Source organism: Salvelinus alpinus, chromosome 10, assembly GCF_045679555.1.
Source record: "Salvelinus alpinus chromosome 10, SLU_Salpinus.1, whole genome shotgun sequence".
NCBI lineage: Eukaryota > Metazoa > Chordata > Actinopteri > Salmoniformes > Salmonidae > Salvelinus > Salvelinus alpinus.
The window spans coordinates 19,242,661-19,269,482 of NC_092095.1; the positions used below are offsets into that span (position 1 = coordinate 19,242,661).

Genomic DNA, 26,822 nt, shown 5'->3' on the forward strand with positions numbered 1-26,822 from the left:
CGTGACTAGTGGACTTTGTCCCTGTGGCCTGCCTGTTGTTGAGGGCAGAGCGGGGAGGGGAGGGGACAGCATTGCTCTTACTGATAACCAGCCAGCCACAGCACACTGGAACAGGAGCCCCGCTTGCTTATGCAACCAATCCCACCACCAATCATAAACAATACCTAATAATTAACTGTGCCTGTTCTGCTCCTTCAGATTGGCCGGCCTCTACAGCTGGCCTACACGTGACCCTGCTAGGGCTGTGGCTGCTGGGAGTCATGCAATCACAGTGGTGACAAATACACTAGACCGACGCTTATGAGACACAGATAAAGTGACAGTAGATGTGACACAGGGTTGGGGCCAATCAGCTGGGCTGTAAAGCCTGATTGACAACTGACTTGACCAATCATGTTGGACAGGAACTTTGGACTAGGCATGGGCACGCAAGCGTTGGATTCTTTGGTTAGGTAGAGACACGCGCCTCCACTCACTTATCTAAATGACTTTAAGAGACCTGACATAAATCAAAGATCCCTTCATAAACCACCAGATATCTCCACTACTACGTTCCATTTCACAAGACAAGGGTCACTGCCAGAAGATCGAATTATTAGGATAAAGGCCTTACAACGGATCATTCTGCTCCAATTGATAAGGATGAGACTGTCTGCCTTCACCCCCATGACGACTTTTCACTATGCTTCCCTTTTGAGCCCACTGAATAAATAGGAATGAGATGTCACCACCAGCACATAGCTTTCACCTGATGTCTTTCAGATCAGTAGTCCAGACATTCCAGTAGGACTGAGCCAGTGTAGCAGATTGGAGCATCAAAGTATTATCTTACCTGCTTTGGTGCCGTCTTGACCTCTGCGTTGACCTCCGGCTGGTGTTTGCTGTGGCTCTCACATGGCTCCCCCTGGAGGAGTGGAGGGGAGTCACACTGAGCTCTCCACCCGTCTCCCCTTCCCTCCTGAGGCCTGCCTCCCTCACACAGGGTGCTCCTCAGAGGAGATGAGGTTGTAGCGAGAGGTTCACTATAGGTTGGGAAACTGAAGACATGGTCTGGTCTTCCCTGGGGGTGGGGGTGGATGGTTGGCGTGTGTTCCAGTGACACCAGAGTGACGTTCCTCGTTCCGGCGGGCGAGGGCCGCCGTTGACGGTCGCTGGCGGGAAGGCAGGGCGTACGTCGGGAGTAGTCGTCGTGGAGACGGCTGAGGGGGGACAGGGGAGTCACGGGGGAGCCCGGGCAAGTGACGGGGGACGGGTTAGGCCTGCGTCTCACGGTCAGGTCAGTCATGCTGCCCACTAGCTTCAACATGTGGCCCTTGGCCCCTAGGGGACTCCTAAGGCGACCAGGGCCCTGGCTGCGGTCCCTAAGGTCCATGGACGAGGCACTGGCTGATCTCTGTATGCTGGGGCCCACATTGGCCGCTACAGAGCCAATGGTACCTGGTGAGTCATTTGGAGAGGGAGAAGGGGCTTTGCGTCTGAAAGGGGCCTTAAGGTGTAGGTTGTCTGCGCTCTTGCTTAGTCTGCTCAGCACGTTGACGCTCTCTTCCGAATGGAGGTTCACCTCAGACCCTGAACTGGAGCCTAAACCTAGCCTCTGATTGGATGAAACCCCCTGTCCTGGACCCTCCCTGCGTTCCCCGTTCTGCCCAGTGTCCAGCAGTGAGATGCGCCCCGCCCCATATGCTCTCCGGATACTCCTCGAAAAGAGTGTGTTTCTCTGCAGTCCATCTTCCTTATCTACTACTCCCTCCTCTCCTTCATTGTCAGAGCCATAAGGGCTCATCCCAGCCATATGCTGGCCAATAGACACCCTACTGGACACTCTATAGCCCTCCCCACACCTCAGTCTTAAGCTCTGATTGGTTGTGACCATTCCATTATCTTCACCCTGGTTGGCTGCTGAGATGTACTCCCCATCCGGATTAGCTGTCCCTCGGTTCTGGATGCCTTGGAGCACTGAGGAGCGCAGCTTCTTAAAGGAGCCCATGACGGCAAGCCCTGACAGGACTGGCCAAGCCTGCGGGCCCCCGGCACTGGATTGAGGGCCCTGGAAGGAGAGGGGCCTGGTAGGGCCCGGACTGTCCCCAGGAACGGTGCACTTCCTCTGGGTAGAGAAGAGCCTCATGATCCTGGAGGGGTAGGGCTTCATCTCAGGGTGGCCTATCACTCGGCTGGACCAGGTGTCCGTGTTGAGCCCGTTCAGTCTACTCTCCTCACTGTGGGGGTCAGAGGTCACAAGCTGTACCTGGGCACCACACCCAGACAGCCGGGACGGGGGCGTCGCCCTCTCCACGTGACCCTGGGTAGGGTAAAGATCGCCGAGGGGTCGAGGCCAGCCTCGAGGTTGAAGGTCAGGGTCGGTGGAGGAGCCATCGCGACAGGAGAGGGAGTCATCGCTGGTAGACGGGACTGCATCGCTCTGCCCCGCCTAAAGAGACAAGACATGTTACGTAACATTTTTTATTTAACCAGGTAGTCCAGTTGAGAACAAATTCTCATTTACAACTGCGACCTGGCTAAGATAAAGCAAAGCAGTGCGACAACAGAGTTACACATTGGATAAACAAACATACAGTCAATAACACAATAGAAAAGTCTATATACAGTGTGTGCAAATGTAGTAAAATTAGGGAGGTAAGGCAATAAATTGGCCATAGTGGCAAAATAATTACAATTTAGCAATTAAACACTGGAGTGATAGATGTGCAGAAGATGAATGTGCAAGTAGAGATACTGGGATGCAAAGGAGCAAACATTAACAGTATGGGGATGAGGTAGTTGGGTGGGCTATTTACAGATGGGCTGCTCTGACAGCTGATGCTTAAAGTTAGTGAGGGAGATAAGACTCCAGCTTCAGTGATTTTTGCAATCCGTTCCAGTCATTGGCAGCAGAGAACTGGAAGGAAAGGCGGCCAAAGAAGATGTTGGCTTTGGGGATGACCAGTGAAATATACCTGCTGGAGCGCGTGCTACGGGTGGGTGCTGCTATGATGAGATAAGGCGGGGCTTTACCTAGCAAAGACTTAGATGACCTGGAGCCAGTGGGTTTGGCGACGAATATGAAGCAAGGGCCAACCAACGAGAGTATATAGGCCACAGTGGTGGGTGGTATATGGGGCTTTGGTGACAAAACGGATGGCACTGTGATAGACTACATCCAGTTTGCTGAGTAGAGTGTTGGAGGCTATTTTGTAAATGACATTGCCAAAGTCAAGGATCGGTAGGATAGTCAGTTTTACGAGGGTATTTTTGGCAGCATGAGTGAAGGATGCTTTGTTGTGAAATAGGAAGCCGATTCTAGATTTAATTTTGGATTGGAGATGTTTAATGTGAGTCTGGAAGGAGAGTTTTGTTTTATAACATATAACACTTTGTATTACTCTTCTTACTACAGTGTCCTTGGTCGTTTAAAAGGCCCTTTGATTTCAATATTTTATTACCCTTTATTAACATTATAAAAACACAGGGAACCTGTGCAAGTGAAAATAAGAGCGTTTGATTTAGCCTACGCAGCAGTTGATTTAGCATATCCTATTTAGCCTGCCCAGCAGCATATTTAGCTTATCCTATTTAACCTATCCAGCAGTATATTTAGCCTATCCTACTTTGGCTAAATAAACTGCTGGATAGGCCAAGTAGGCTAAATAGGGTAGGCTAAATAAACTGCTGGATAGGCTAAGTAGGATAGGCTAAATAAAGCCTATCCAGCAGTTTATTTAGCCTAATAGGCTAAATAGGATAGGCTATCCAGTGGTTTATTTAGTCTATCCAGTGGTTTATTTAGTCTATCCTATTTAGTCTATCCAGTGGTTTATTTAGTCTATCCTATTTAGTCTATCCAGTGGTTTATTTAGTCTATCAGTGGTTTATTTAGTCTATCCTATTTAGTCTATCCAGCGGTTTATTTAGCATATCCTTAAAGCACACAAGTACAAAATAGCCAGAGTTGCCTTTATCTTTAACACTAGACTGCCTGCTACCATACACACAGCCCTGAAGGTGGCACACAAGTGAGGGGTACACTGTCAACTTGAAAAAGGCCTTTCAGGAAGTGATTTACACCAGAAGCAGCTAGAGGGACATAAAAACACTTTGAATTCAGAATGTAATTTAAGGAAACACTACGAGTAATGCAGAAAAGTAAAGTAGGCCTAATTATTTGTTTACTACAAATGAATGGGTGCCACTACCAGTATGCCAATAACACTATGCATTTATGAGTCTGCAATGCATATGTTGCTGTGAAGTATGAATAAAATATATCTTGAGTGGAGTACAGTATTATTGCTGACTAAGTATAGTAACATAAATCTTTGTGTATATGTGAGTGCAAGAAAAAGATTGCTCTTTTGTTAACAGCATGTGTTTCTGAGCTTTGAGTGAAAGAATGAGAGAGCGAGAAAGAGAGGGTGTCTAGCAGTCTCTCTCTCTCTGTGACAGCTATCCTATCTACACTGAACAAAAAGATAAATGCAACACGTAAAGTGTTGGTCCCATGTTTCATGAGCTGAAATAAAAGATCCCAGAAATGTTCCATACGCACAAAGAACTTACTTCTCTCAAATGTTGTGCACAAATTTGTTTACATCCCTGTTAGTGAGCATTTCTCCTTTGCCAAGATAATCCATCCACCTGAGGTGGCATATCAAGAAGCTGACTAAACAGCATGATCACTACACAGGTGCACCTTGTGCTGGGGACAATTAAAGGCCACTAAAATGTGCAGGTGTGTCACACAACGCCACAGATGTCTCAAGTTGAGGGAGCGTGCAATTGGCATGCTGACTACAGGAATGTCCACCAGAGCTGTTGCCGAGATTATTCAATGTTCATTTATCTACCGTAAGCCGCTTCCAACATTGTTTTAGAGAATTTGGCATTACGTCCAATCGGCCTCACAACCACAGACCACTGTGGGTTTGCTCAACCAAATCATTTCTGCAAACTGTCTGAGACCGTCTCAGGGAAGCTCATCAGGGTCTTGACCTGACTGCAGTGTGGCATCGTAACCGACTTCAGTTGGCAAATACTCACCTTCGATGGTCACTGGCACACTGGAGAAGTGTGCTCTTCACAGATGAATCCCGGTTTCAACTGTACCGGGCAGATGGCAGACAGCGTGCATGGCATCGTGTGAGTGAGCGGTTTGCTGATGTCAACATTGTGAACAGAGTGTCCCATGGAGGTGGTGGGGTTATGGTATGGGCAGGCATAAGCTACGGACAATGAGCACAAGTGATGAGATCCTGAGGCCCATTGTTGTGCCATTCATTCGCCACCATCACCTAATGTTTCAGCATGATATTGCACGGCCCCATGTCGCAAGGATCTGTACACAATTCCTGGAAGCTGAACATGTCCCAGTTCATAGCCTGCTTACTCAGACATGTCACCAATTAAGCTCGTTTGAGATGTTCTGGATCTACGTGTACAACAGCGTGTTCCAGTTCCCGCCAATATCCAGCAACTTCACACAGCCATTGAAGAGGAGTGGGACAACATTCTATTGGTCACATACACATGGTTAGCAGATGTTATTGCGAGTGTAGTGAACTGCTTATGCTTCTTAGATCCAACAGTGCAGCAGTATCTAACAGGTAGTATCTAACAAATTCCACAACAAAACCTAATACACACAATTTAGTAAAGGAATGGGATGAGAATATATAAGTATAAAATATATGGATGAGCAGTGACAGAGTGGCTAAGATGCAATAGATAGCAAAGAACAGATCGTGAAGGATACAGTATATATAGTTGAAGTCGGAAGTTTACATACACTTAGGTTGGAGTCATTAAAACTCTTTTTTTTCAACCACTCAAAAAATGTCTTGTTAACAAACTAGTTTTGGCAAGTTGGTTACCACATCTACTTTGTGCATGACACAAGTCATTTTTCCAACAACTGTTTACAGACAGATTTCACTTATAATTAACTGTATCACAATTCCAGTGGGTGAGAAGTTGTACACTAAGTTGACTGTACCTTTAAACAGCTTGGAAAATTCCAGAAAATGATGTCATGGCTTTTGAAGCTTCTGATAGGCTAATTGACATTTGACTCAACTGGACGTGTACACGTGGATGTATTTCAAGGCCTACCTAACTCAGTGCCTCTTTGCTTGACATCATGGTAAAATCAAAATAAATCAGCCAAGACCTCAGAAAAAAAATTGTAGACCTCCACAAGTCTGGTTCATCCTTGGGAGCAATTTCCAAACACCTGAAGGTACCACGTTCATCTGTACAAACAATAGTACGCAAGTATAAACACCATGGGACCACACAGCCGTCATACCGCTCAGGAAGGAGACGCGTTCTGTCTCCTTGAGATGAACGTACTTTAGTGCGAAATGTGCAAATCAATCCCAGAAAAACAGCACAGTAAAACCGACCTTGAAGATGCTGGAGGAAACAGGTACAAAAGTACCTATATCCACAGTAAAACGAGTCCTATATCGACATAACCTGAAAGGCCGCTCAGCAAGGAAGACGCCACTGATCCAAAACTGCCATAAAAAAAAGCCAGACTACGGTTTGCAACTGCACATGGGGACAAAGATCGTACTTTTTGGAGAAATGTCCTCTGGTCTGATGAAACAAAAATAGAACTGTTTGGCCATAATGACCATCGTTATGTTTGGATGAAAAAGGGGAATCTTGAAAGTTGAAGAACACCATCCCAACCGTGAAGCACGGGGGTGGTAGCATCATGTTGTGGGGGTGCTTTGCTGCAGGAGGGACTGGTGCACTTCACAAAATAGATGGCATCATGACAAAGGAAAATTATGAAGATATATTGAAGCAACATCTCAAGACATCAGTCAGGAAGTTAAAGCTTGGTCGCAAATGGTTCTTCCAAATGGACAATGACCCCAAGCATAAGTTGTGGCAAAATGGCTTAAGGACAACAAAGTCAAGGTATTGGAGTGGCCATCACAAAGCCCCGACCTCAATCCCATAGAACATGTGAGGGCAGAACTGTGGGCAGAACTGCGTGTGGGAGCAAGGAGGACCTATTGGGGCAAATTGGAGTGGGTCTAGAGTAACAGGTAGGGTGGCGGTGATATGATCCTTGACTAGTCTCTCAAAGCATTTCATGATCACAGAAGTGAGTGTTACGGGGAGATTGAACTAAATGACTGTTACCTTCGCTTTCTTGGGAACAGGAACAATTGTGGCCATCTTGAAGCATGTGGGGACAGCCGTCTGGGCCAGCAGCCTTGCGAGGGTTAACAAGTTTAAATGTTTTACTCACGTCGGCCACAGAGAAGGAGAGCCCACAGTCTGTGGTCGCGGGCCGTGTCGGTGGCACTGTATTATTCTCAAAGAAGTTGTTTCTTTGCGATGTCCGCGACAGGGCTTGTTTTCTCCAGCCTGATTTATGCGAAGGAGATATGTCACGCTGCATGAGGGAAATGGTGGTCACACCAGACACCGACTGATTTTCTGATCCAAGCCCCTACTTTAAAAAAATGACATGTATCTGTGACCAACAGATGCATATCTCTATTCCCAGTCATTTGAAATCCATAGATGAGGGTTTAAATGCATGTATTTAAATTGACTGATTTCCTTATATGAACTGTAACTCAGTAAAATCTTAGAAACTGTTGCATGTCGCGTTTATATTTTAGTTCAGTGTACATTTCTCCTTGACTGCGTATATTTTCTATGGCCAAGGAGCAGTGGGCCTCAGTGTAAGCGTGTGTGTGTGTGTAGGGCAGCGATTAATGCAGGCCAGTCTTTGATGAGGGGCTTTGTGAGCATGACTAAGCAATGAGAATCACTAATCCATTGTGATTAATGCAACAAATTGCCCATTTTCTCCAGATTTGGCAGACAGAGAGAGGTGAGAGGGAGTGATCTCTGCTTCTCTATCCTGAGATCTGAGTAGTTTCACACAGACCCAATTGATCACACAGTGGCTCTGCTATAGACCTTTTAATAAAATACTAACTTAATGGCGAAAGTTAATGGCAAAAGTTAATACTACATGGAGGACCTAACTTGCCCATCATAGATTAGACTGCCTCTGTCTGGCTTTTCCACTCCATCTCTAGCGCCAGTGAGTGAGAATAAGATGTGCTGTTAGCATTCTCTTCCACCATATGGATTATCTCAATGCTACACCTTCTCTGTTGACAGTTCACCAACCTCGCTCCCCTCACCCACTCTGACCACTAGTGTAAACAGAAGAAAAGCACTATCACCATTCCTACTCTACTCATACTAGCCTTGCATACCACCCTTGAAGGCTTCTAGGTACTCCAGTAAGACACAAGGTTGGTGAATGAAAGAGACTACTCGAGCACTGAACAGGCACACTAAGGCTGTCCTCTAGTCAATGTATTATCTCAAACTCATCTTCCTACCCAACCAACCCTATCTTGCACAATGCACACTACCCCTATGCCTGGCGCAAACATTCACAACCCAGTTGGGACCTGCTACAACTTGGCAGGATACAGCACAGGTTTCGCTTTCAAAAGAGTTGGAGTTTCTGCCTGCCAGTACTTCAAATCTAGGGATCAACCAAATGAGTGTGTGTAGTTTTACCCTGGCCAGAACAATAAGCTGCGTAAGACAGTGGAACCTCCTACTGTACTAGCCACCCTCTTACGTCAATCATACTACAGCACTATGTAGGTCTACATAAAATGAAAGGTTCACCCATTTTGAATCTTATATTGTCTTTGTGCATCTCTGAGTTATGTTCCATCGATTCCCTGGGTCATTTCATGTTTTCATGTGTACCGGCGTTCAAGCAGGCAGAAATCCGGCAGGTATTACATAACACTGTGATAAAGTCGCTATCACTACACTGGAAGTTAATGGGACTACAACTTTTAGATCGCGAAAATGTCTATCATACATGTCAGATTTCAACACTGGCCGATGTCATAACTCAGGAGGATGTCTTCTCTCGAATGAGCCATTGATCATATTTTTGCGATATTCCTACCTTGAGAAATGTGTAATTTAACAGGAGGGTATTTTTCCTAATTGTCTGCCTCTTTCGTGCGAGGTGCATTGCATGGTGCAGTTGCCAGATATACTATTGAAAGGAGATAGGAATCCAATGAATGAAGGAACATATGACATTAACCATTCACGTTGTGTCACGCAACCCCTTCTCAGTCAAGAAACGTGCCTATTATCCTCGAAAGTACGCAATGTAACGATTCCAAAGCTATACGATCCTACAGATAGCAAGTTAATTGTCTCACATCTCGGAAAAGATTTGCAGTGTTGTACTTCTTGTTGAAAACAATTTGTGCTAATGTTGGGTTTTTGAGCTAGCGCCCAAGACTCCATTCACTCCTTGAAGGAGAGCGCTCCTTGACCCAGAATCGTTCAGAATGCACCGCGCGGCCAATTGATGTAGCATGGGCAACGTTTCCCATCTCCTCAAAAGTACAGTGCATTCGGAAACTAAATCAGACCCCTTCCCCTTTTTGTTACGTTACAGCCTTGTTCTAAAATATATATATTTAAAAATGTTCCTCATTAATCTACACACAATACCCCATAAAGACAAAGCAAAACAGGTTTAGACATTTTTGCAAATTTGTTAAAAATAACAGAAATACCTTATTTACATAAGTATTCAGACCCTTTGCTATGAGACTCGAAATTGGGCTCATGTGCATTCTGTTTCCATTGATCATCCTTGAGATGATTCTACAACTTGATTGGAGTCCATCTGTTGTAAATTCAATCGATTTGTCATGATTTGGAAAGGCACACACCGGTCTATATAAAAAGGTCCCAAAGTTGACAGTGCATGTCAGAGCAAAAACCAAGACATGAGGTTGAACAGATTGTCTGTAGAGCTTCGAGACAGGATTGTGTCGAGGCACATATCTGGGGAAGGATACCAAAACATGTCTGCAGCATTGAAGGTCCAAGAACAGTGGCCTCCATCATTCTTAAATGAAGAAGTTTGGAACCACCAAGACTCTTCTTAGAAGCTGGCCGTCCGGCCAAACAGGGGAAAGGGGCCTTGGTCAGGGAGGCGACCAAGAACCCGATTGGAGCTCTGTCAGTGTGGCAGAGGTCCTCTGTGGAGATTTTGCCAAAAGGCACCTAAAGGACTCTCAGAACATGAATGAAAACAAGATTGAACTCTTTGGCCTGAATGCCTAGCGTCACATCTGGAGGAAACCTGGCATCATCCCTACGGTGAAGCATGGTGGTGGCATCATCATGTTGTGGGGATGTTTTCAGTGGCAGGGACTGGGAGACTAGTCAGGATCGAGGGAAAGATGAACGGAGCAAAGTTGAGAGAGATCCTTGATGTAAACCTGGCCCAGAGCGCTCAGACTGGGGCGAAGGTTCACCTTCCAACAGGACAATGACCCTAAGCACACAGCCAAGACAATGCAGGAGTGGCTTCGGGACAAGACTCTGAATGTCCTTGAGTGGCCCAGCCAGAGCCTGGACTTGAACCCGATCGAACATCTCTGGAGAGACCTGAAAATAGCTGTGCAGCGACACTCCCCATCCAACCTGACAGAGCTTGAGGGGATATGCAAAGAATGGTGAGAAACTCCAAATACAGGTGTGCCAAGCTTGTAGCGTCATACCCAAGAAGACTCGAGGCTGTAAAAGCTGCCAAAGGTGTTTCAACAAAGTACTGAGTAAAAGGTCTGAATACTTATGTAAATGTGATCGTATCTTTCATTTGCAAACTTAAAAAAAAAAAACTGGTTTTGCTTGACCATTATGGGCTATTGTGTGTAGATTGATGAGGGGTAAAAAACTAATTAATCAATTTTAGAATAAGGCTGTAACATAACAAAATGTGGAGAGAGTCAAGGGGTCTGAATAGTTTCCGAATGCACTGTATATCTGCCGTTGTTAGCCAGCCAGCCCATAGAGAGAGCATTGCATTGTGGATGATGTAGTTGAATTGAGCTGCGGATTTCCACAACGATTTCCCATGTTACCAACCTTATTATAACTACAAAAATAAACATTTGTTCACCAAAAATATTGTTCTCACAGTGTTATTTAACACCGTACATTAAAGGAATAAATGGTTTTGGGTGGATTTTTACTATAAGTTAAGCTTCAACAATATGGAAGGTCAATATGCAGGTCAGGTCAGTGTTCCCGCATGGTTGCATGTGAAGTCTGGGAGCAAATGGTGCTCTGGCTCTCAGGCCCAGAATTAATTAAGAGCTCAGAGAGAGGAGAGCAGAGGAGCCCCCCCACACGGCTGCCAGCTGGAGCCAGCCTCTGATTAGACTCCCAGAGAGAGGAGGGCTGGGGCTACACTCAGATATATATTGAAAAACACACACATACTGTAGAAGACACAAACACTGGAGATCTATACACACACACACCCCCTAGCACTAAACAGTGGGAAACCCTGCCATAGGGGACAGGAGTGGAGGTGCACATCTCTTGGTCATCAACTTCCTTCTCTTTGGGTTGGTCAAGTCAGTCTTATGTAAGGGGTCATAAACCTGTAATCATTAGTGAACTCCAGCCCCCAATTCACCTATACAGAGCAGAGTTATGTCTTGCCCCGGGCCAGGCTAAGGCTAATTGGGCAGAAATATAAACGGAGAGTTAAACTAAATAGACGGCTAGACAGAGAATATGAAGGGAAAGGCACTTCTCTAGCAGTTCTTAAAATTGGTAGCTAAGCCATGGAACAGACAGAACCTCCCCAAAAGCAATAACACTGCCATGATTCTATGGTAAGCTGCTCAGCTTGCTTGTTTGTTTACAGGTTGTCTGTTGTTATTGGAGTGATCGAATCTAGATAGCCAGGCTTAAGACGTTCAGGGTAAATAACTTAACACACTAGAACTTATTGAAATTGTGAAAGAATGAGAGAAGTTTATCCCTTCCATGTTAGCCACGCTGATACGCATGTAGGAGACCTTCCACGTTAGCCACGCATGTAGGAGACCTTCCACGTTAGCCACGCATGTAGGAGACCTTCCACGTTAGCCACGCATGTAGGAGACCTTCCACGTTAGCCACGCATGTAGGAGACCTTCCACGTTAGCCACGCATGTAGGAGATCTTCCACGTTAGCCACGCATGTAGGAGATCTTCCACGTTAGCCACGCATGTAGGAGACCGTCCACGTTAGTCACGCTGATACGCATGTAGGAGACCGTCCACGTTAGTCACGCATGTAGGAGACCGTCCACGTTAGACACGCTGATACGCATGTAGGAGACCGTCCACGTTAGACACGCTGATACGCATGTAGGAGACCTTCCACGTTAGTCACGCATGTAGGAGACCGTCCACGTTAGTCACGCTGATACGCATGTAGGAGACCGTCCACGTTAGTCACGCTGATACGCATGTAGGAGACCTTCCACGTTAGTCACGCATGTAGGAGACCGTCCACGTTAGACACGCTGATACGCATGTAGGAGACCTTCCACGTTAGTCACGCATGTAGGAGATCTTCCACGTTAGTCACGCTGATACGTATGTAGGAGACCTTCCATGTTAGCCACGCATGTAGGAGACCTTCCACGTTAGCCACACATGTAGGAGACCTTCCACGTTAGTCATGCTGATACGCATGTAGGAGACCTTCGGGCATGAGACTGCACAGAGGGCGCTTCTTTTGTGTATGTAAAACTCACCAGTCTGTGTTCCAAAGAGAAGCTGAGTTTCTCTGAGGAAATGTTGAAGGAAACACGCATGGCTCCCATCACCAAGCCCCGTCCGGCATGCATCTGTGTGTGTGTTCCTCCCCCAGGAATAATCTGATTAAGCAGGCTATACCAGTCTGTGCAGCACTGGTTTCATCTACGGTGCAGCCATTAAGACTACTAGTCAGCAACATACACTATGAGTTAGTCATACATTATAGTACTCTTAAAGCAGGGAAGCCTTACGACCACTCTACAGCTGCTGAAAACCCACTCTACAGACTCCAGATTATTGGAATGGATAATGTGATTATTCCATCATATTGGTGGATCCATGTAAAATCACATGGAATTTAGAACCATGTGTGTTACTAGGCTATATAAAGCTGAATACTAACTATTATCGCTGGATGCCATCTATACAAGGAATCTGATGGAATCTCTAGCTCACACAGAGAGCCTGCTCCGTGTCAATAGTAGATTGATCTACTATTGGGGAGGGAAAGAGGAAGACAGAAGAATGCACTTTCCTCCCATCAGATAGTCTAGTCGTTTTAACCGTTACACTGTCTAACTCACCTAGTCTATGCAACGGAACCAAACCCCATGTACATTCTGAGAAAGTGATTTCCAGAGATTGGGACCTGGCAGCCATGTCTGTGTGCTTGTTCACCAGAATCATTCTAAACCTAGTGCTGTTCAGATTCACTAATCTCTGTAGACACGCCAGGATCTCCTATTGCACAGTTGTTTGGCATTTCTGGTGACTAGTCTGACGAGCACCAGGCCGAGTCCTGTGTGCTAACAAGCAGTGGCCTACACCTTGACATTCAGGATGTTGCAGATAAGTGTCCTGTATAGAGCAGCTGACACGATAGCCTATTCTCTGAAGCAAAGTAGAATTTCTATTTTATCTACACATTATAGCCTAGTTCTGTCTGAATGTTTTGTAACATTACACCCTCCTAACTAGGCACCTGTTGCCAGCTTGTTGAAGTCTAATATCTCACAACGGCCCAGTTCCTCTTCTTTTTGTCCAATGACAGAGGGCATACTGAGAGAGACCGCGCCCCCCTTTGATCGTGGGAAGCCAGGTATTGGGTAGAGAGTGTCACCCACTTTCTCCGTCTCATTCATTCACTCTACCTGATATAGTCTGTCAGAAAGCCCTGAATGGGAAACCCAACACCAACCACAGCGAACAGAGGACAAAACGCTACTATGAACACTAGGACACATAAATATCTGACCCAACAAGACACTAACATTCTACATACAAATAGCCTACAGTAAAACGGGTCTGGGACACTGCACATATAGTTAGTGTGGGGGTGAAGTTACTAACACTTGAGGGGCCCAGGCAACCTCTTTCCAGGATGACACAGAACCAGTTATAGCAAGGTATCAAATCAATCCCACTGATAGACCTTTGACATAAGCTTCTCTGAGAACAAGGACATTTATATGAGGCAAAGTTCAAACATAAAAACTCCATGTAACTGCCACTCCTGTGACGAGTGGCTATACTGTGTGAACCCGAAACAGTCTCCTACACCAGTGCAAATACACTGACCAAAAATATAAACGCAACATGTAAAATGCTGGTCCCATGTTTCATGAGCTAAAATACAAGATCCCAGAAAATGCCCATATGCACAAAAAGCTTACTTCTCTCAAATTGTGTGAACAAATTTGTTTACATCCCTGTTAGTTAGCATTTGATCCTTTGTCAAGATAATCCATCCAACTGACAGGTGTGGCATATCAAGAAGCTGATTAAATAGCATGATCATTACACAGGTGCACCTTGTGCTGGGGACAATAAAAGGCCACTCTAAAATGTGCAGTTTTGTCACACAATGCCAGAAGTCTCAAGTTGAGGGAGCGTGCAATTAGCATACTGACTGCAGGAATGTTCACCAGAGCAGTAGCCAGATAATTTCATGTTGATTTCTGTACCATAAGCCGCATCCAAAGTTATTTTAGAGAATTTGGCAGTACGTCTAACCCGCCTCACAACCGCAGACCAAGTGCAACCACGCAAGCAGAGGACCTCCACATCCGGCTTCCTCACCTGTGGGATCGTCAGGCAGGTGCTGAGGAGTATTTCTGTCTGTAATAAAGCTTTTTGTAGGGAAAAAAATCATTCTGATTGGCTGGGCCTGGCTCCTCAGCTGGTGGGCCTATGCCCTCCCAGGTCCACCCATGGCTGTGCCCCTGCCCAGTCATATGAATTCCATAGATTAGGACCTCATTTATTGATTTAAATTGACTGATTTCCTTATATGAACTGAAATTGTTGCATGTAGCGTATATATTTTTGTTCAGTATATTTGAATACTGGAATTAAATAGCAAAGTGTGTGTGATATGTTCAGATATACTACTGAACTGAACATCTAGCTGACATGAAGCTCTTCCCCTGACACAGTATAGAACCCTTGCCCGAATGTGCACCTGCGCCTGGCGTTCCATCCAGAGAGAGAACTGTTCTGGTATTCCACCTCCCTGGTGTATGGGCGTGTACTAATCAGAAGCTTACAAAAATTTATACCTCTGGAAAACAATCTACTACAACTACAAATCCACACTGAAAAGGAAGTAACAGGGAATGTTGAAAATTGAAAAAGAGCTGAGAATTAGATGGTAAAGGCGATTATGTTCCTGTTCTTTCGCGTAAGCCAGCAAAACACCCGTTGAAAAAGTGCTTATTTATTTGTATATTTAATTAACTTAGTTTCAGCATAAACCTCTTACTTTGTAGTTTACCGAAACCCCCACAGCACCCAAAGAATGGCATCTCCCACATCACTATAACAACCAGGGGAGTAATGCCCTACAACCCCCCCCCCCCCCCCTCTGAGTTAACGTTAAAGGAACAAATCAATACTAGAACCCAAACGAATTTGATCAATATTGACTGTGAATGACACATTTATATTCACAAAAAAAGTTCACCAGTTTCATATTAGCCATACATTTGTTTATCATGCAACAAATTGATATTACATTCATCGGCAAGTTGGTTACTTTTGCTTAACTTACCCTTCTCATAGTCGTTGATGTTGTCCTGTGCCACCGGTATTTCTCATCAACAAAGCAGTAACTGTTTTTGTTGATTAGATAGCCATAATCGATAAACACTTTACTAAAAGGGTTAGCAAGCTACTTGAAGGTCCAAATGTATTTTGGGTCCTGCAATCGATGACTACACACGAAAACATGTCGGAAGTAGCAGGCTACTGTTTGATAAACTGGCTTGCAACGTCTCGTGAAAAATGACTAATTGCAACATCAAACAGTAGGCTAGTTAGCTGGCTAGCTAACCGATACATTCTAAAAGATTTAACGTTACAAAATTGAAAGCTGGCTTGGTAAAAGGTTGCGGGCGAGAAAACATCCGGCGTTGGTTATGCAAATGAATAAATGGGAAAAGAGGGAGTCAATAACTTAAAAAGTTGTTCAAGCAAACTCAGAATCCATTGGTACTCGTACTCAAGTGTGTGAGGCTGGTCGATTATTGGCAGCTCGAGCTGTCGTTTCGGTGAGCAGCATCAGTACACTTGTTGCGGTGATTGCTTGGGGGTGGAGTTTGCTTTCGACCTTCACGGTTTTACTATAGTTACCACAGCCACAAAGTCAAAATTGGCTATATCGTAAAAATTTATAAAATCTAAAATTAGCTTTTTGGTCTTAATTTAAGGTTAGGGTTAGGCATAAGGTTAGCAGTGTGATTAGGGTTAAAGTTAGGTTTAAAATCACACAGACCAGAAATTGTAAAAAGAGTCGGGGTTTATGACATTGTGGTTGTAGTAACTAGTGACTACCCCAAATTCACTCAAACTACGTTTTTCTAAATTTTTGTGGTGGTCTGACCGCAAAAAAACATGACCACGGCAGTAAAGCACGCCCGTTGCGCTCCATTGTAAAAAAAACACCTGTGGATTAATAAATGCGAGCGTCTTCTTCGGACGTCATTTCTGGCACTGACATTTGGCATGCCTTTGAAAAAGTACAGGACCTTCCAGTTGTTTGTAGTATTGCAAAGCTCAGCCTGTTTCCTCATGCCTAAGTGTTTTTATTCATGCCCGCACCCAGAAATGTATATCACATTACACCAGCTGATATATTCTTCACAAATGTGTACCCTACTACTTTGTACATAGGAGTAAATTAAAAGACAGTGAATTGTTTACAGTGTATGACATTTTATTGAAATCAAACAAGATACAAGAACACATGTCACAGGAAATCTGTCATAGTTTGCTGAGTTATCAGAGAGATGATCTTAAATGATAGGCGAAATCAGTTGCAGCATCAAAATATTAGACACAATTGTTTAGTTTATGTTCATATTTGATAACAAACCATTTAAACAATGCTTTTGTCATTGCCTAAAATGACTGTACAGATAGGCTATTAACGTCATGCGAACGACATATTAAAGTCATCTTAACATCATATTAACATATTCAAGTCATATTAACGTCATATTAAAGTCACATTAAAGTCATATGTAACAGGTGGTAATAAAGTATTGTAACTTTCCCATGTTACTTCACTGAGCCATGTGGACCTAACCCCTATTCTGCACCAAAGAGAAGGAACCCAGAGAAGGTTGTATCATCATCTTCATCAGCAAACAGCCCGTTGAAGAGCTCTCCTCCAGCCACCTGCAGCCACACCTTGTCCCCTTTCTCCAGGTGCAGCACAGCCCCGCCTGCCGCCTGGTCCTCACTGCTCTGATAGTTATCCATGGTGTGGATCACCTTCACCCCGTTTCTCACTAATGCTACTTTTACATTACGGGAGAACACAGTGATGTGGTAGGTAAAGTAGTAGGCCCCAGACACCACGCAGGTGAACCGTCCGGTCTGTGGGTCATAATGGTCCTGCCGGTTGTAAATCACCTTGTCAAACCTGATCGGTGCGTTAGCCGGTGGGAGTTTGGTGTATTCGGTTAGACCCACTGAGAACGCGCTTTTTGGGATGAAGAATGTGTCCCCCTTCTCTCCCTTCTCTCCTGTCTCGCCCAGATTCCCTCGCTCTCCGCGGTAACCAATGTTGCCTTTGAACCCTGGGGGGCCAAGGTTTCCCTTCGGTCCTGGTCGACCTGGAGTTCCCAAGGGCCCCTGGATGCCTCGGTCCCCCTGGAGCCCAATCTCCCCCTTCTGCCCTTCAGGCCCCAGTGGCCCCAAATCCCCTTTCGGTCCCTGGATTCCTGGTAACCCGAGCTCCCCCTTCTGGCCCTTTAGGCCCATGGGCCCTGAGACTCCTTGGGGCCCCATCTTCCCCGGTGGCCCCTTCTCTCCATTCTCACCCCGTCTGCCCTTAATTCCTGCCAGACCAGCTGTACCTGCAAATGCAAGGATAAAGGAATTGTGTTTATATTGTCTATCAGAGAAAGCCAGTAGTGATAAATGTACAAAATATTTTTGATTATAAAATACAGTATTACCCAGCTCCCCTTTGTCTCCTTTGGAGCCACTCTGTCCAGTTGGTCCAGTGATGCCAATTTCACCTTTAATGAATAAAGAACTTTCAAAAACATTAGCATGGACCAGAAATGCTGGTTTCTATTGAGACCTATCTAACTGAGGAGGTTGTGCCTTTGTCTTACCTCGATCACCCTTGTCACCTCTGAACCCATCTCGTCCATCTCGGCCTGGCATTCCATTGTGGCCTGGGTCTCCTGGTATTCCTGGATGTCCACTAACACATTCATTCTTCTTGGGTTCTTCCAGTGCTATGCATCTCACAACCAGCAGAAGGAGCAAGAGAGAGACCCTGAGTTTGACCCACACCATTGTCCCTCAAGAGCCAATGCTTCACAGCAGCCCCGTTGAGTATTCTCAGCACTAGATGCACAATACAGAAGAGGCTAATCCAGCTCAACACATGAAGTTCAATACACACTCACACACATATACATTCACAGACACATGCATACAAACTGAGCGCAGGAGAATGAACACAGCTAAATGTTTGTAGAGCCAAGACACCGAAGAAGGCCACACAAACCTTACCAAGAACTTGAAAGGTGATGTCACCACCATGCCAACTGCCAAGCCAGGCATCCCATTGGTTCGACAAGGATAATGGCTATTTTAGGTTACTTATTCTGTGTCCAGCCCTCTCCCCGTTCCACATCACCTGTCCCCTTCTAGAATATTCCCCATTCTCTGGCAGGGTAATGATCAGCTTGGACTGTGCTGGGCATACAGTATCTGTTACCATAGGGATGGTAGCAAGGCAACAAAATGGTGGTATTCTGTGTTGCTTCCCTGTAGCAGTACATGCAGGATTTATTTCATTTTAAATAGTTTAATTACATTTGTTATTTTAACCCCCTTTTTCGTCATATCCAATTACGATCGTCTCATCGTTGCACCTCCCCAACCGGCTCGGGAGAGGCGAAGATGGAGTCATGCGTCCTCCAAAACATGACCCGCCAAACCGCACTCCTTAACACCAGCCCGCTTAACCCGGAAGCCAGCCACACCAATGTGTTCGGAGGGAACACCGTTCAACTGGCAACCGAAGTCAGCTTGCAGGCGCCCGGCCCGCCACAAGGAGTCGCTAGAGCACGATGAGCCAAGTAAAGCCACCGAGGCCATAACCCTCCCCTAATCCGTACGAGGCTGGGCCAATTGTGCCCCGCCCTATGAGATTCCAGGCGACTCCTGGTTGTGACACCGCCTGGGATCGAACCTTGGTCTGTAGTGATACCTCAAGCACTGCGATGCAGTGCCTTAGACCACTACGCCACTTGGGAGGCAATACATGCAGGATTTCAATGCTGGCCTGTATGGTGGCTGTCTAGCTCCTCCCGATTGAGATCTTAAAACTAAAAGGTTAAGGTGGTATCAGGGATAAAGAGTAAGATGGTTTTCAGATGCCTAATTTTTCTTCAATGATTTCATTTTGAATGTCAATGTATGATAAAATGTCCCTTAGTTAGCAACTGAAATCATTAGCAACAGAACACAAGACAAGGGACACTCGGGATGGGGAGATGTTAACGTATGTGTGTTTATCTTCTGCATCTGAAACATCAACATCAGCAATATTGTTAAATGCTTGACCCCATAAATTACACCATTGCCATCAACTCTGACCTTTCCGGTTAGTGTTCTAGAACCTACACACCCATCCCTAACCCCAATGGAATGCCTAGGAGGAGTGTTTGTTTTAAGCAACATTATCTTCACAGATAGCATTCCTTAGAAGTCTGGTACTTCTCTGATGATGGAAATCCATTGGAAAAGATATTAGACAACCAAATATAAAGACGTCTAAGAGCGATGACTTTAGTATAGTTCACAGATCAGAAAAATAGATTTTTCCAGAATCAGTTTTTATCCATGGATTTGTCATATTCTCTACACACAAGATTTCAGATATAAACATAATTCTTAATGTAAATATGACAAATTATATTAAAAAATATATAAACAAGCATTATCAGGCCAGGAACAGAATGATCCTTGTGTCACTTTCATACAAGATGGCTCTTTAACAGTGGTGTAAAGTACTTAAGTAAAAATACTTCAATGTACTACTTAATTCATTTTTTGGGGTATCTGTACTTTACTTTAGATATTTTGGACAACTTTTACTTTTACCAAAAGTACTCGTTACATTTTGAATACTTAGCAGGAAAGGAAAATGGTCCAATTCACGTACTTATCCCCTACTGCCTCTGATCTGGCGGACTCATTAAACACACATGCTTTGTTGTAAATTATGTCTGAGTGTTGGAGTGTGCCCCTGTCTATCCGTAAATTAAAAAAAACAGAAAATGGTGCCTTCTGGTTTGTTTAAATAATAAGGAATTTGAAATGATTTATACTTTTACTTTTGATACTTAAGTATATTTTAGCAATTACATTTACTTTTGATACTTAAGTGTACTTAAAACCAATTACTTTTAGACTTTTACTCAAGTAGTATTTCATTGGGTGAATTTCACTATTACTGGAGTCATTTTCTATTAAGGTATCTTTACTTTTACTCATGTATGACAATTAAGTAATTTTTCCACCACTGCTCTTCAACAATCATGGGATTGGCTGAAACACACATGGACACATCCAGTACATACATTATAATTACACATATGTTATAAATGCACAGCACAGAATGTTAGTCAAAAAACAGAACTGAATACATGCCTTTGAATTCCTCTGCATTATGGTGGGTGACATTTCTTATATAAGGCATAGTTTAATGTCTGTTTGCTGTATTAACCAGGCACAACGTGATGGTCATTTGGTTACAGCAGTTACTGCAAAGTCTTCACATAATTAACACAAGACAGCAGAGGCATCGTCGCTCATCGAGTTCCATTCGGTTATACATGAAACATCTCATGAGGTATAGCAAACCCTCCATGCCTATACAATGACTCAGACACACTTACTGTATATACAAACAAACAAATAAAGCGTTAAATAATTAAAATATGTAACATACTATAACATGGTCTTGCTGTTATATTTGGTAGTAGTGTAAAATACTATTTGCTTGTTTTGTAGAAGGACAACTCCAATCTTGGGTTCTCTGTATCGACTGAATTACTAAGACTTCATCCACTGAAGTGAATGGCTAGCAGGACCATATGGATGGAGAGAGCAGGACTATATGGATGGAGAGAGCAGGACTGTATGGATGGAGAGAGCAGGACTGTATGGATGGAGAGAGCAGGACCATATGGATGGAGAGAGCAGGACTATATGGATGGAGAGAGCAGGACTATATGGATGGAGAGAGCAGGACTATATGGATGGAGAGAGCAGGACTATATGGATGGAGAGAGCAGGACTATATGGATGGAGAGAGCAGGACTATATGGATGGAGAGAGCAGGACTGTATGGATGGAGAGAGCAGGACCATATGGATGGAGAGAGCAGGACTATATGGATGGAGAGAGCAGGACTGCATGGATGGAGAGAGCAGGACCAAGGAGGACTGGAGAGTGGGTGTGGGGTAAGCAGAAACTACTGAGGTCTGTAGGAATGGTGTGGTTGGGGTATATAGAGCACCCTTTTTGGGTGTTGGGGACGAACATTAGAAATGTGTGTATGTGTGTGTGTGTATGTATGTATGTATGTATGTATGTATGTATGTATGAATGAATGGCTGGTGTTGCTGTGGAAGGGGGAAAAGGGGTTGGGTCATTTCATGAGGTTCAGGGAGTGTGGTGGAGCTCTCTTCTGGAGGTCCAGTAACTGGAGTACACCGCCAGGCTAAGGGAGTGGCTGGCAGCTGGCTGAGCAGCTGGCTGGTGTCTCTACATGATCTGGCGGTGCGATCCGTAGCCCGTCATGCCAGACTGCGAGGCCCCACGGTTGCTGCCCATCTGTAGACCAATCAGACTCTGGCCCTGACGAAGCTGGTCCTCAGAGAACTCCCGCCGGTAACCCTGAGCTTTCCTTCACAGACCAGGACAAACAGGAGAGTTGAGATGTAGAACAACACTCACACAACAAGGGGGTCGTGGCCAGTCCTTACCTGTGGAACCAGCCTCGGTCGCCACGGTAATGTCCGTCGTCCTTGGTGAGGGCAACACTTCCTAGGGCCATCAAGGTTCTCTGCACCGCAGCCATGTCCTGCCCTGTAACCATAACAGAACAGAACCTCACAAGCACTGGACCCCATCCAGACAGCAAAGAACAGGCAGGGCATCAAATAGACAAACAGGTTCCAAATAAAACCAACTGCAAACACAGCTACATCTTGAGTAATGTGTCAAAAAATATTTGAAATGTTTCCATGGAGTATGTATGATCTGGATAGTGGACTATAACAGTGGTGTGTACTCATGGATGCCAAGGTAAGCCAGACTTCCCCAAAAAATTACCAAGAAAAAAAGAAAATAATGTATCTTCCAACTCTCATCATTTTCCTTCAATTCGCAAAAGGCTGAATGTATCTCACCGGAGAAAGCATCAGAGTGAAACAGCTCCCCTCTGTCTCTGTAGGTTTAGGCCATCTATCTGATGCTGTGTGGCCAAAAAGAGTATGATATTGTTGCCACCCGTAGCATTGAATAAAAGGGAAGCCAACGATCATTTGGCCTCCCTTGATAAAAAAAGTATACTATATTAGCCAATCAGCATTGAGCTAGACTGAGTGAGTCCAACTGTGAATGGTCCTGGTGCACCCCCTCCCCCCAAAAAAAGTGTCAAGGGAAACCAGTTTGGACTTGGCTTCACACCAATCACATTTATAGCCAAATATCATTGACAGAACTTTTTTTAAATTGTTGCATCTCATTGTGTTGTTGTCCTCCAGTGGCTAGCTAGCTAGGTAAAATGGTCCCTTTCCTAAATTAGCCATGTGGTTTTACTTAATTCTCCATACTGGCCAATGATTATAACGGCGATTCTGATCCAACCATAAATTCATACATTGTGCACTGGCCTGAGAAAATGGAAGTTCAATCTGTATCTAGATGTAGTATACTAATGTTAACTAGCTGCCTAATCTTTGCCCATGAAAGGAAGTTAGGCTAGCAAACTAGCATTTTAGTCAGGTAGCCTAGGACAACAAAACTAAAAGCATGTACTGTATGACAGAGTGATAGACCGTTTCTCAACATGAAAGAGAGGAGAATGGCATTGGCATTTCTCTACAAGTAAGGTGGGTCAACATATTTTTTCTACTCTCACACACACAGAAATTAGTACCATGTACAGCCAAATGATATTTAGCTTATGTTGATTGGACTAAATTGTTTTTGGTATCCTTTAGTTGTCACTGAATTAGACTAAGCAGAGGTGATGTGATGCTGTTGAAATGTTGTAGAAATGGTGCTGGAAAAGTGGAGGAAACTCCTGTTTTCTTTGCGACTTACTGTAACTCTGGTGTTCTAAATCAATAGTTGTTCAGTAGTCTGAGAATGTCGGAAACTTTAGCTTGCTTGACCATGCTGTAGGTCATGTAACTGTTTCATTCAATATGCTTTGTGGACTTCACCAGACAGAGGTTACTCTCCGGTTTTGTGATGAAACAGAGGTGTGGTTGAATTTATTCTGCCACTGTGTCTTCTTATTGTCTCGGCCTTTAGGCCTATATATCACAGTGTCAAGGCATATGAACTAACAGGTTACAGAGCAAACAATGCAATTATCACAACAACTATGGTTGTAATATGCTTTGGTTTTTTGACTTGGTTTCCCCAGTGATTTTACACACGTACCCCTGCTGGACTATAAAGACTTGTAAATTCAATGTGAGTATTGATGGTCATGTACAGGCAGACAGAGCTCAGCAGAGACGCAAGTGTGAGACTCTGCGTCATTGGAGAAGCATATCAACGTCGCCGGATTTATGGAGACTTTATATGTGCCCGTGAACGTGCAGCCCACCTTCCCACAGGTCCACGGTCTGGAAGATGTCTGTGGTGATTACTCCGTAGGCCTCGGCAGCCTGCAGGAACTGGGAGATCTTCTCCATCTGCTTAAAGGCCATCTGGGTCTCCAGAATCTTCTTGATGGGCTCATTACCACGCGGGTACAGGCTATTGATGAGCCTACACAGAATCTACAGGGAGGAGGAGAGAACGGAGTAAGGGGAATACAGATACATGGATAAAGAAGAGAAGAAGTAGAGGGAGAAAGGAAGAGATTGATCAATGAAAAGAGGGAGAGAGAAACAAAGAAAAAGGCAGAGGAGAGGAGAGCATACATTGATGTCATTGTTAGGTTATATAAGCGATCAATTATACATCACTGACCGCTGTCCAGTCAATCAGTGAATCTTATTGAGCTTATTCATTCTCATGCATACTCACTGTTCCATCCATCAGCCAGGTCTGGAAGTTCTGTCTGCCTGGCTGTGGTCTCTCCAGGTTCCCCCCACACTGAGCTACGATCCATTCCACCAGCCGGGCCTCCAGGTCCAGATCATACTTCAGCTCTATCTTCTCCTGCACCTCCTTGCTCAGCCCGTAACTGGGTCCCCTGTTAGCCATGGCTCCTCCTGTCCTGCTCACCCAAACAGACAGACAGACAGGCCAGACAGACACCCACTGACCAGTCGTCTGCAGCTCCACTGACCAACACCCTGGAGCAGTCACAGCACTGGCAGCCTGCACCTGCTACACAAAGGCAATACATCATGTAGAAAATGGAACGTTGTCAAGCACTGTTAAAGCAATGCTACTGTATTAACATCCAATTCCTGACATCAGAACAATAACTAATGCAAAGTAGTCACATTCTTCAAGGTGCATTATAAGGGACAACATTTCTTTTTATTTTGATCATTAGCTACATCACCTGTTGTTTACGTGATTTACTTTTCTTTCCTCTGCTTTCTCCCTAATGGCCCTTGTGTCCCTTACAGCACAGACACTAAGCACATCCCCCCAGATTGCTAGCCTAAATGGGTGTGGTCCTTGGCACCCGTCCCACGCACATTCTAATGAGGTAGCCTATGGTAGCCGAGACTGTGGGCGTGCTGAGCATAACATCGAAAAGCAATCGCATTGCATTGATTGTGTAGCCTACCATGAATGCGAAAATGTTTTTTTTTTTTTTTTCACCCGCCCAAAAAACGTATGAATTAGGAAGTCGGATTATGAATTTCAATCATGCACTTTGTAGGAAAAGTATAAGATTTGTAAAAAAAACCTAACGCAAGTTTTCCGAATATCTCCTAGATCATTTAAAAAAACGAGCAATTCCGTTTAATTATTAATGCACACAAAAAATAATAATAATGCGCTGCTTAAATAATAATTTAGACGAATAAAAACTCCGGGCACACTTACTGGAAGAAAGAGGAGAGAACGTTCGTCTGGTAGGTGATGTGTGGTTAATTCCGCTGAGCTGGTCAGCGCAGAGGATGCTGAACCCGCGACGCATGCGTGGATGAGGCTCTGGACTCAGTGTCCGGGAGTGGCACGCCACCGGTTTTATATGTGCGGCGCCAAGAGGAGGATCCCTCTAGATCTCTGATACAAAATGCGACAGGCCAGCGGGAAGAAGAGGAGATGGCAAAGCAAGACAAGGCAAGCCTACGATCAGCTTTAAGGCTATGTGGGCTGACCATCATTATCATAAAGTCCAGTGGCGATTTTAGCATGACAATCTTGGTGGGGCAAAGTCACCCAATTTGATTTAGATTCATGCCAGCAAAGCCATTAAACACCATGCCAGCAAAGCTAACACAACACTAAACAATTCAATAATTGCACGATAACGGTGACAAACGGTGCCCACAAACTGTTAAGGCCTACATAAAGCTGTTCCAACAGCAGAATCCCAACATCTCACCACTGCCTACACCTGGCTGTCAGCAGAGCCTTGTTTGCCAGCAAAGCAGTTCATTCAGCCTCATTTACTGCCTTAAAAAACATAGCTGATATGGCTGACTTGCTTAAATAAAATGTGATTTCTATTGACAATTGAGATGTACAAACTATGGCATAAGAGGATGACGAGTGGATAAGAGGCGATCCGTAATTTCGTTTAAGATATTAATGAGCGAACTAGGACGGACACAGTTAATATACAGTTGAAGTCGGAAGTTTACATACACTTAGGTTGGAGTCATTAAAACTAGTTTTTCAACCACTCCACACATTTCTTGTTAACAAACTATAGTTTTGACAAGTCGGTTAGGACATCTACTTTGCGCATGACAAGTAATTTTCCCAACAATTGTTTACAGATTATTTCACTTATAATTCACTAAATTGACTGTGCCTTTAAACAGCTTGGAAAATTCTAGAAAATTGTCATGGCTTTAGAAGCTTCTGATAGGCTAATTGACATAATTTGAGTCAATTGGAGGTGTACATGTATTTCAAGGCCTACCTTCAAACTCAGTGCCTCTTTGCTTAACATCATGGGAAAATCAAAAGAAATCAGCCAAGACCTCAGAAAAAAATTGGACACATCCACAAGTCTGGTTCATCCTTGGGAGCAATTCCCAAACGCCTTCAGGTACCACGTTCATCTGTACAAACAATAATAAGCAAGTATAACACCATGGGACCATGCAGCCGTCATACCGCTCAGGAAGGAGACGGGTTCTGTCTCCTAGAGGTGAACGCACTTTTGTGCGAAAAGTCCAAATCAATCCCAGAACAACAGAAAAGGACCTTGTGAAGATGCTGGAGGAAACAGGTACAAAAGTCTGACGTTATGTCCCCATGAGTAACAGAACACTGAGCCA

General features: G+C 44.5%; 3 protein-coding genes across 3 annotated transcripts in view; all 3 read right to left on the minus strand.

Moving 5' to 3' along the window:
- Positions 1-16,190, minus strand: part of LOC139531651 (spermatogenesis-associated protein 13-like) — a 30,076-nt gene extending 13,886 nt beyond the window's left edge. Inside the window, exons 1-2 of the mRNA XM_071328305.1 lie at positions 15,680-16,190; positions 833-2,428 (exon numbers count right to left, since the gene is read on the minus strand). Coding sequence (XP_071184406.1) covers positions 833-2,428; positions 15,680-15,688 — 1,605 coding nt within the window. The 5' untranslated portion in view covers positions 15,689-16,190. The remainder of the gene's footprint in view (positions 1-832; positions 2,429-15,679) is intronic.
- A 632-nt stretch (positions 16,191-16,822) lies between these two features.
- Positions 16,823-19,543, minus strand: LOC139531652 (complement C1q and tumor necrosis factor-related protein 9A-like). The gene is made up of 3 exons (XM_071328307.1): positions 18,255-19,543; positions 18,093-18,155; positions 16,823-17,990 (listed from the first exon to the last, which is right to left on the minus strand). The coding sequence occupies exons 1-3, from the start codon at positions 18,439-18,441 to the stop codon at positions 17,218-17,220; spliced, it is 1,023 nt and encodes a 340-aa protein (XP_071184408.1). The 5' UTR covers positions 18,442-19,543; the 3' UTR covers positions 16,823-17,217.
- A 381-nt stretch (positions 19,544-19,924) lies between these two features.
- On the minus strand, positions 19,925-25,543 carry LOC139531653 (transgelin-3-like). The gene is made up of 5 exons (XM_071328308.1): positions 25,414-25,543; positions 24,433-24,738; positions 24,008-24,182; positions 22,149-22,251; positions 19,925-22,069 (listed from the first exon to the last, which is right to left on the minus strand). Exons 2-5 carry the CDS (start codon positions 24,610-24,612, stop codon positions 21,928-21,930), a joined length of 600 nt encoding a protein of 199 aa, XP_071184409.1. The 5' UTR covers positions 24,613-24,738; positions 25,414-25,543; the 3' UTR covers positions 19,925-21,927.
- Between the last annotated feature and the right edge of the window lie 1,279 nt (positions 25,544-26,822).

Bases quoted from the DNA above. Each gene is read 5' to 3' on its own strand.
- LOC139531652 (XM_071328307.1), bottom strand. From the start codon at position 18,441: ATGGTGTGGGTCAAACTCAGGGTCTCTCTCTTGCTCCTTCTGCTGGTT. The intron at 18,156-18,254 runs GTAAGACAAAGG...TATTCATTAAAG, and splicing joins AGGTGACAAGGGTGATCGAG to GTGAAATTGGCATCACTGGA. The intron at 17,991-18,092 runs GTAATACTGTAT...TTGCATTTGCAG, and splicing joins AGGAGACAAAGGGGAGCTGG to GTACAGCTGGTCTGGCAGGA.
- LOC139531653 (XM_071328308.1), bottom strand. From the start codon at position 24,612: ATGGCTAACAGGGGACCCAGTTACGGGCTGAGCAAGGAGGTGCAGGAG. The intron at 24,183-24,432 runs GTGAGTATGCAT...TCCTCCCTGTAG, and splicing joins CCTGGCTGATGGATGGAACA to ATTCTGTGTAGGCTCATCAA. The intron at 22,252-24,007 runs GTGGGCTGCACG...TTATGGTTACAG, and splicing joins GACCGTGGACCTGTGGGAAG to GGCAGGACATGGCTGCGGTG.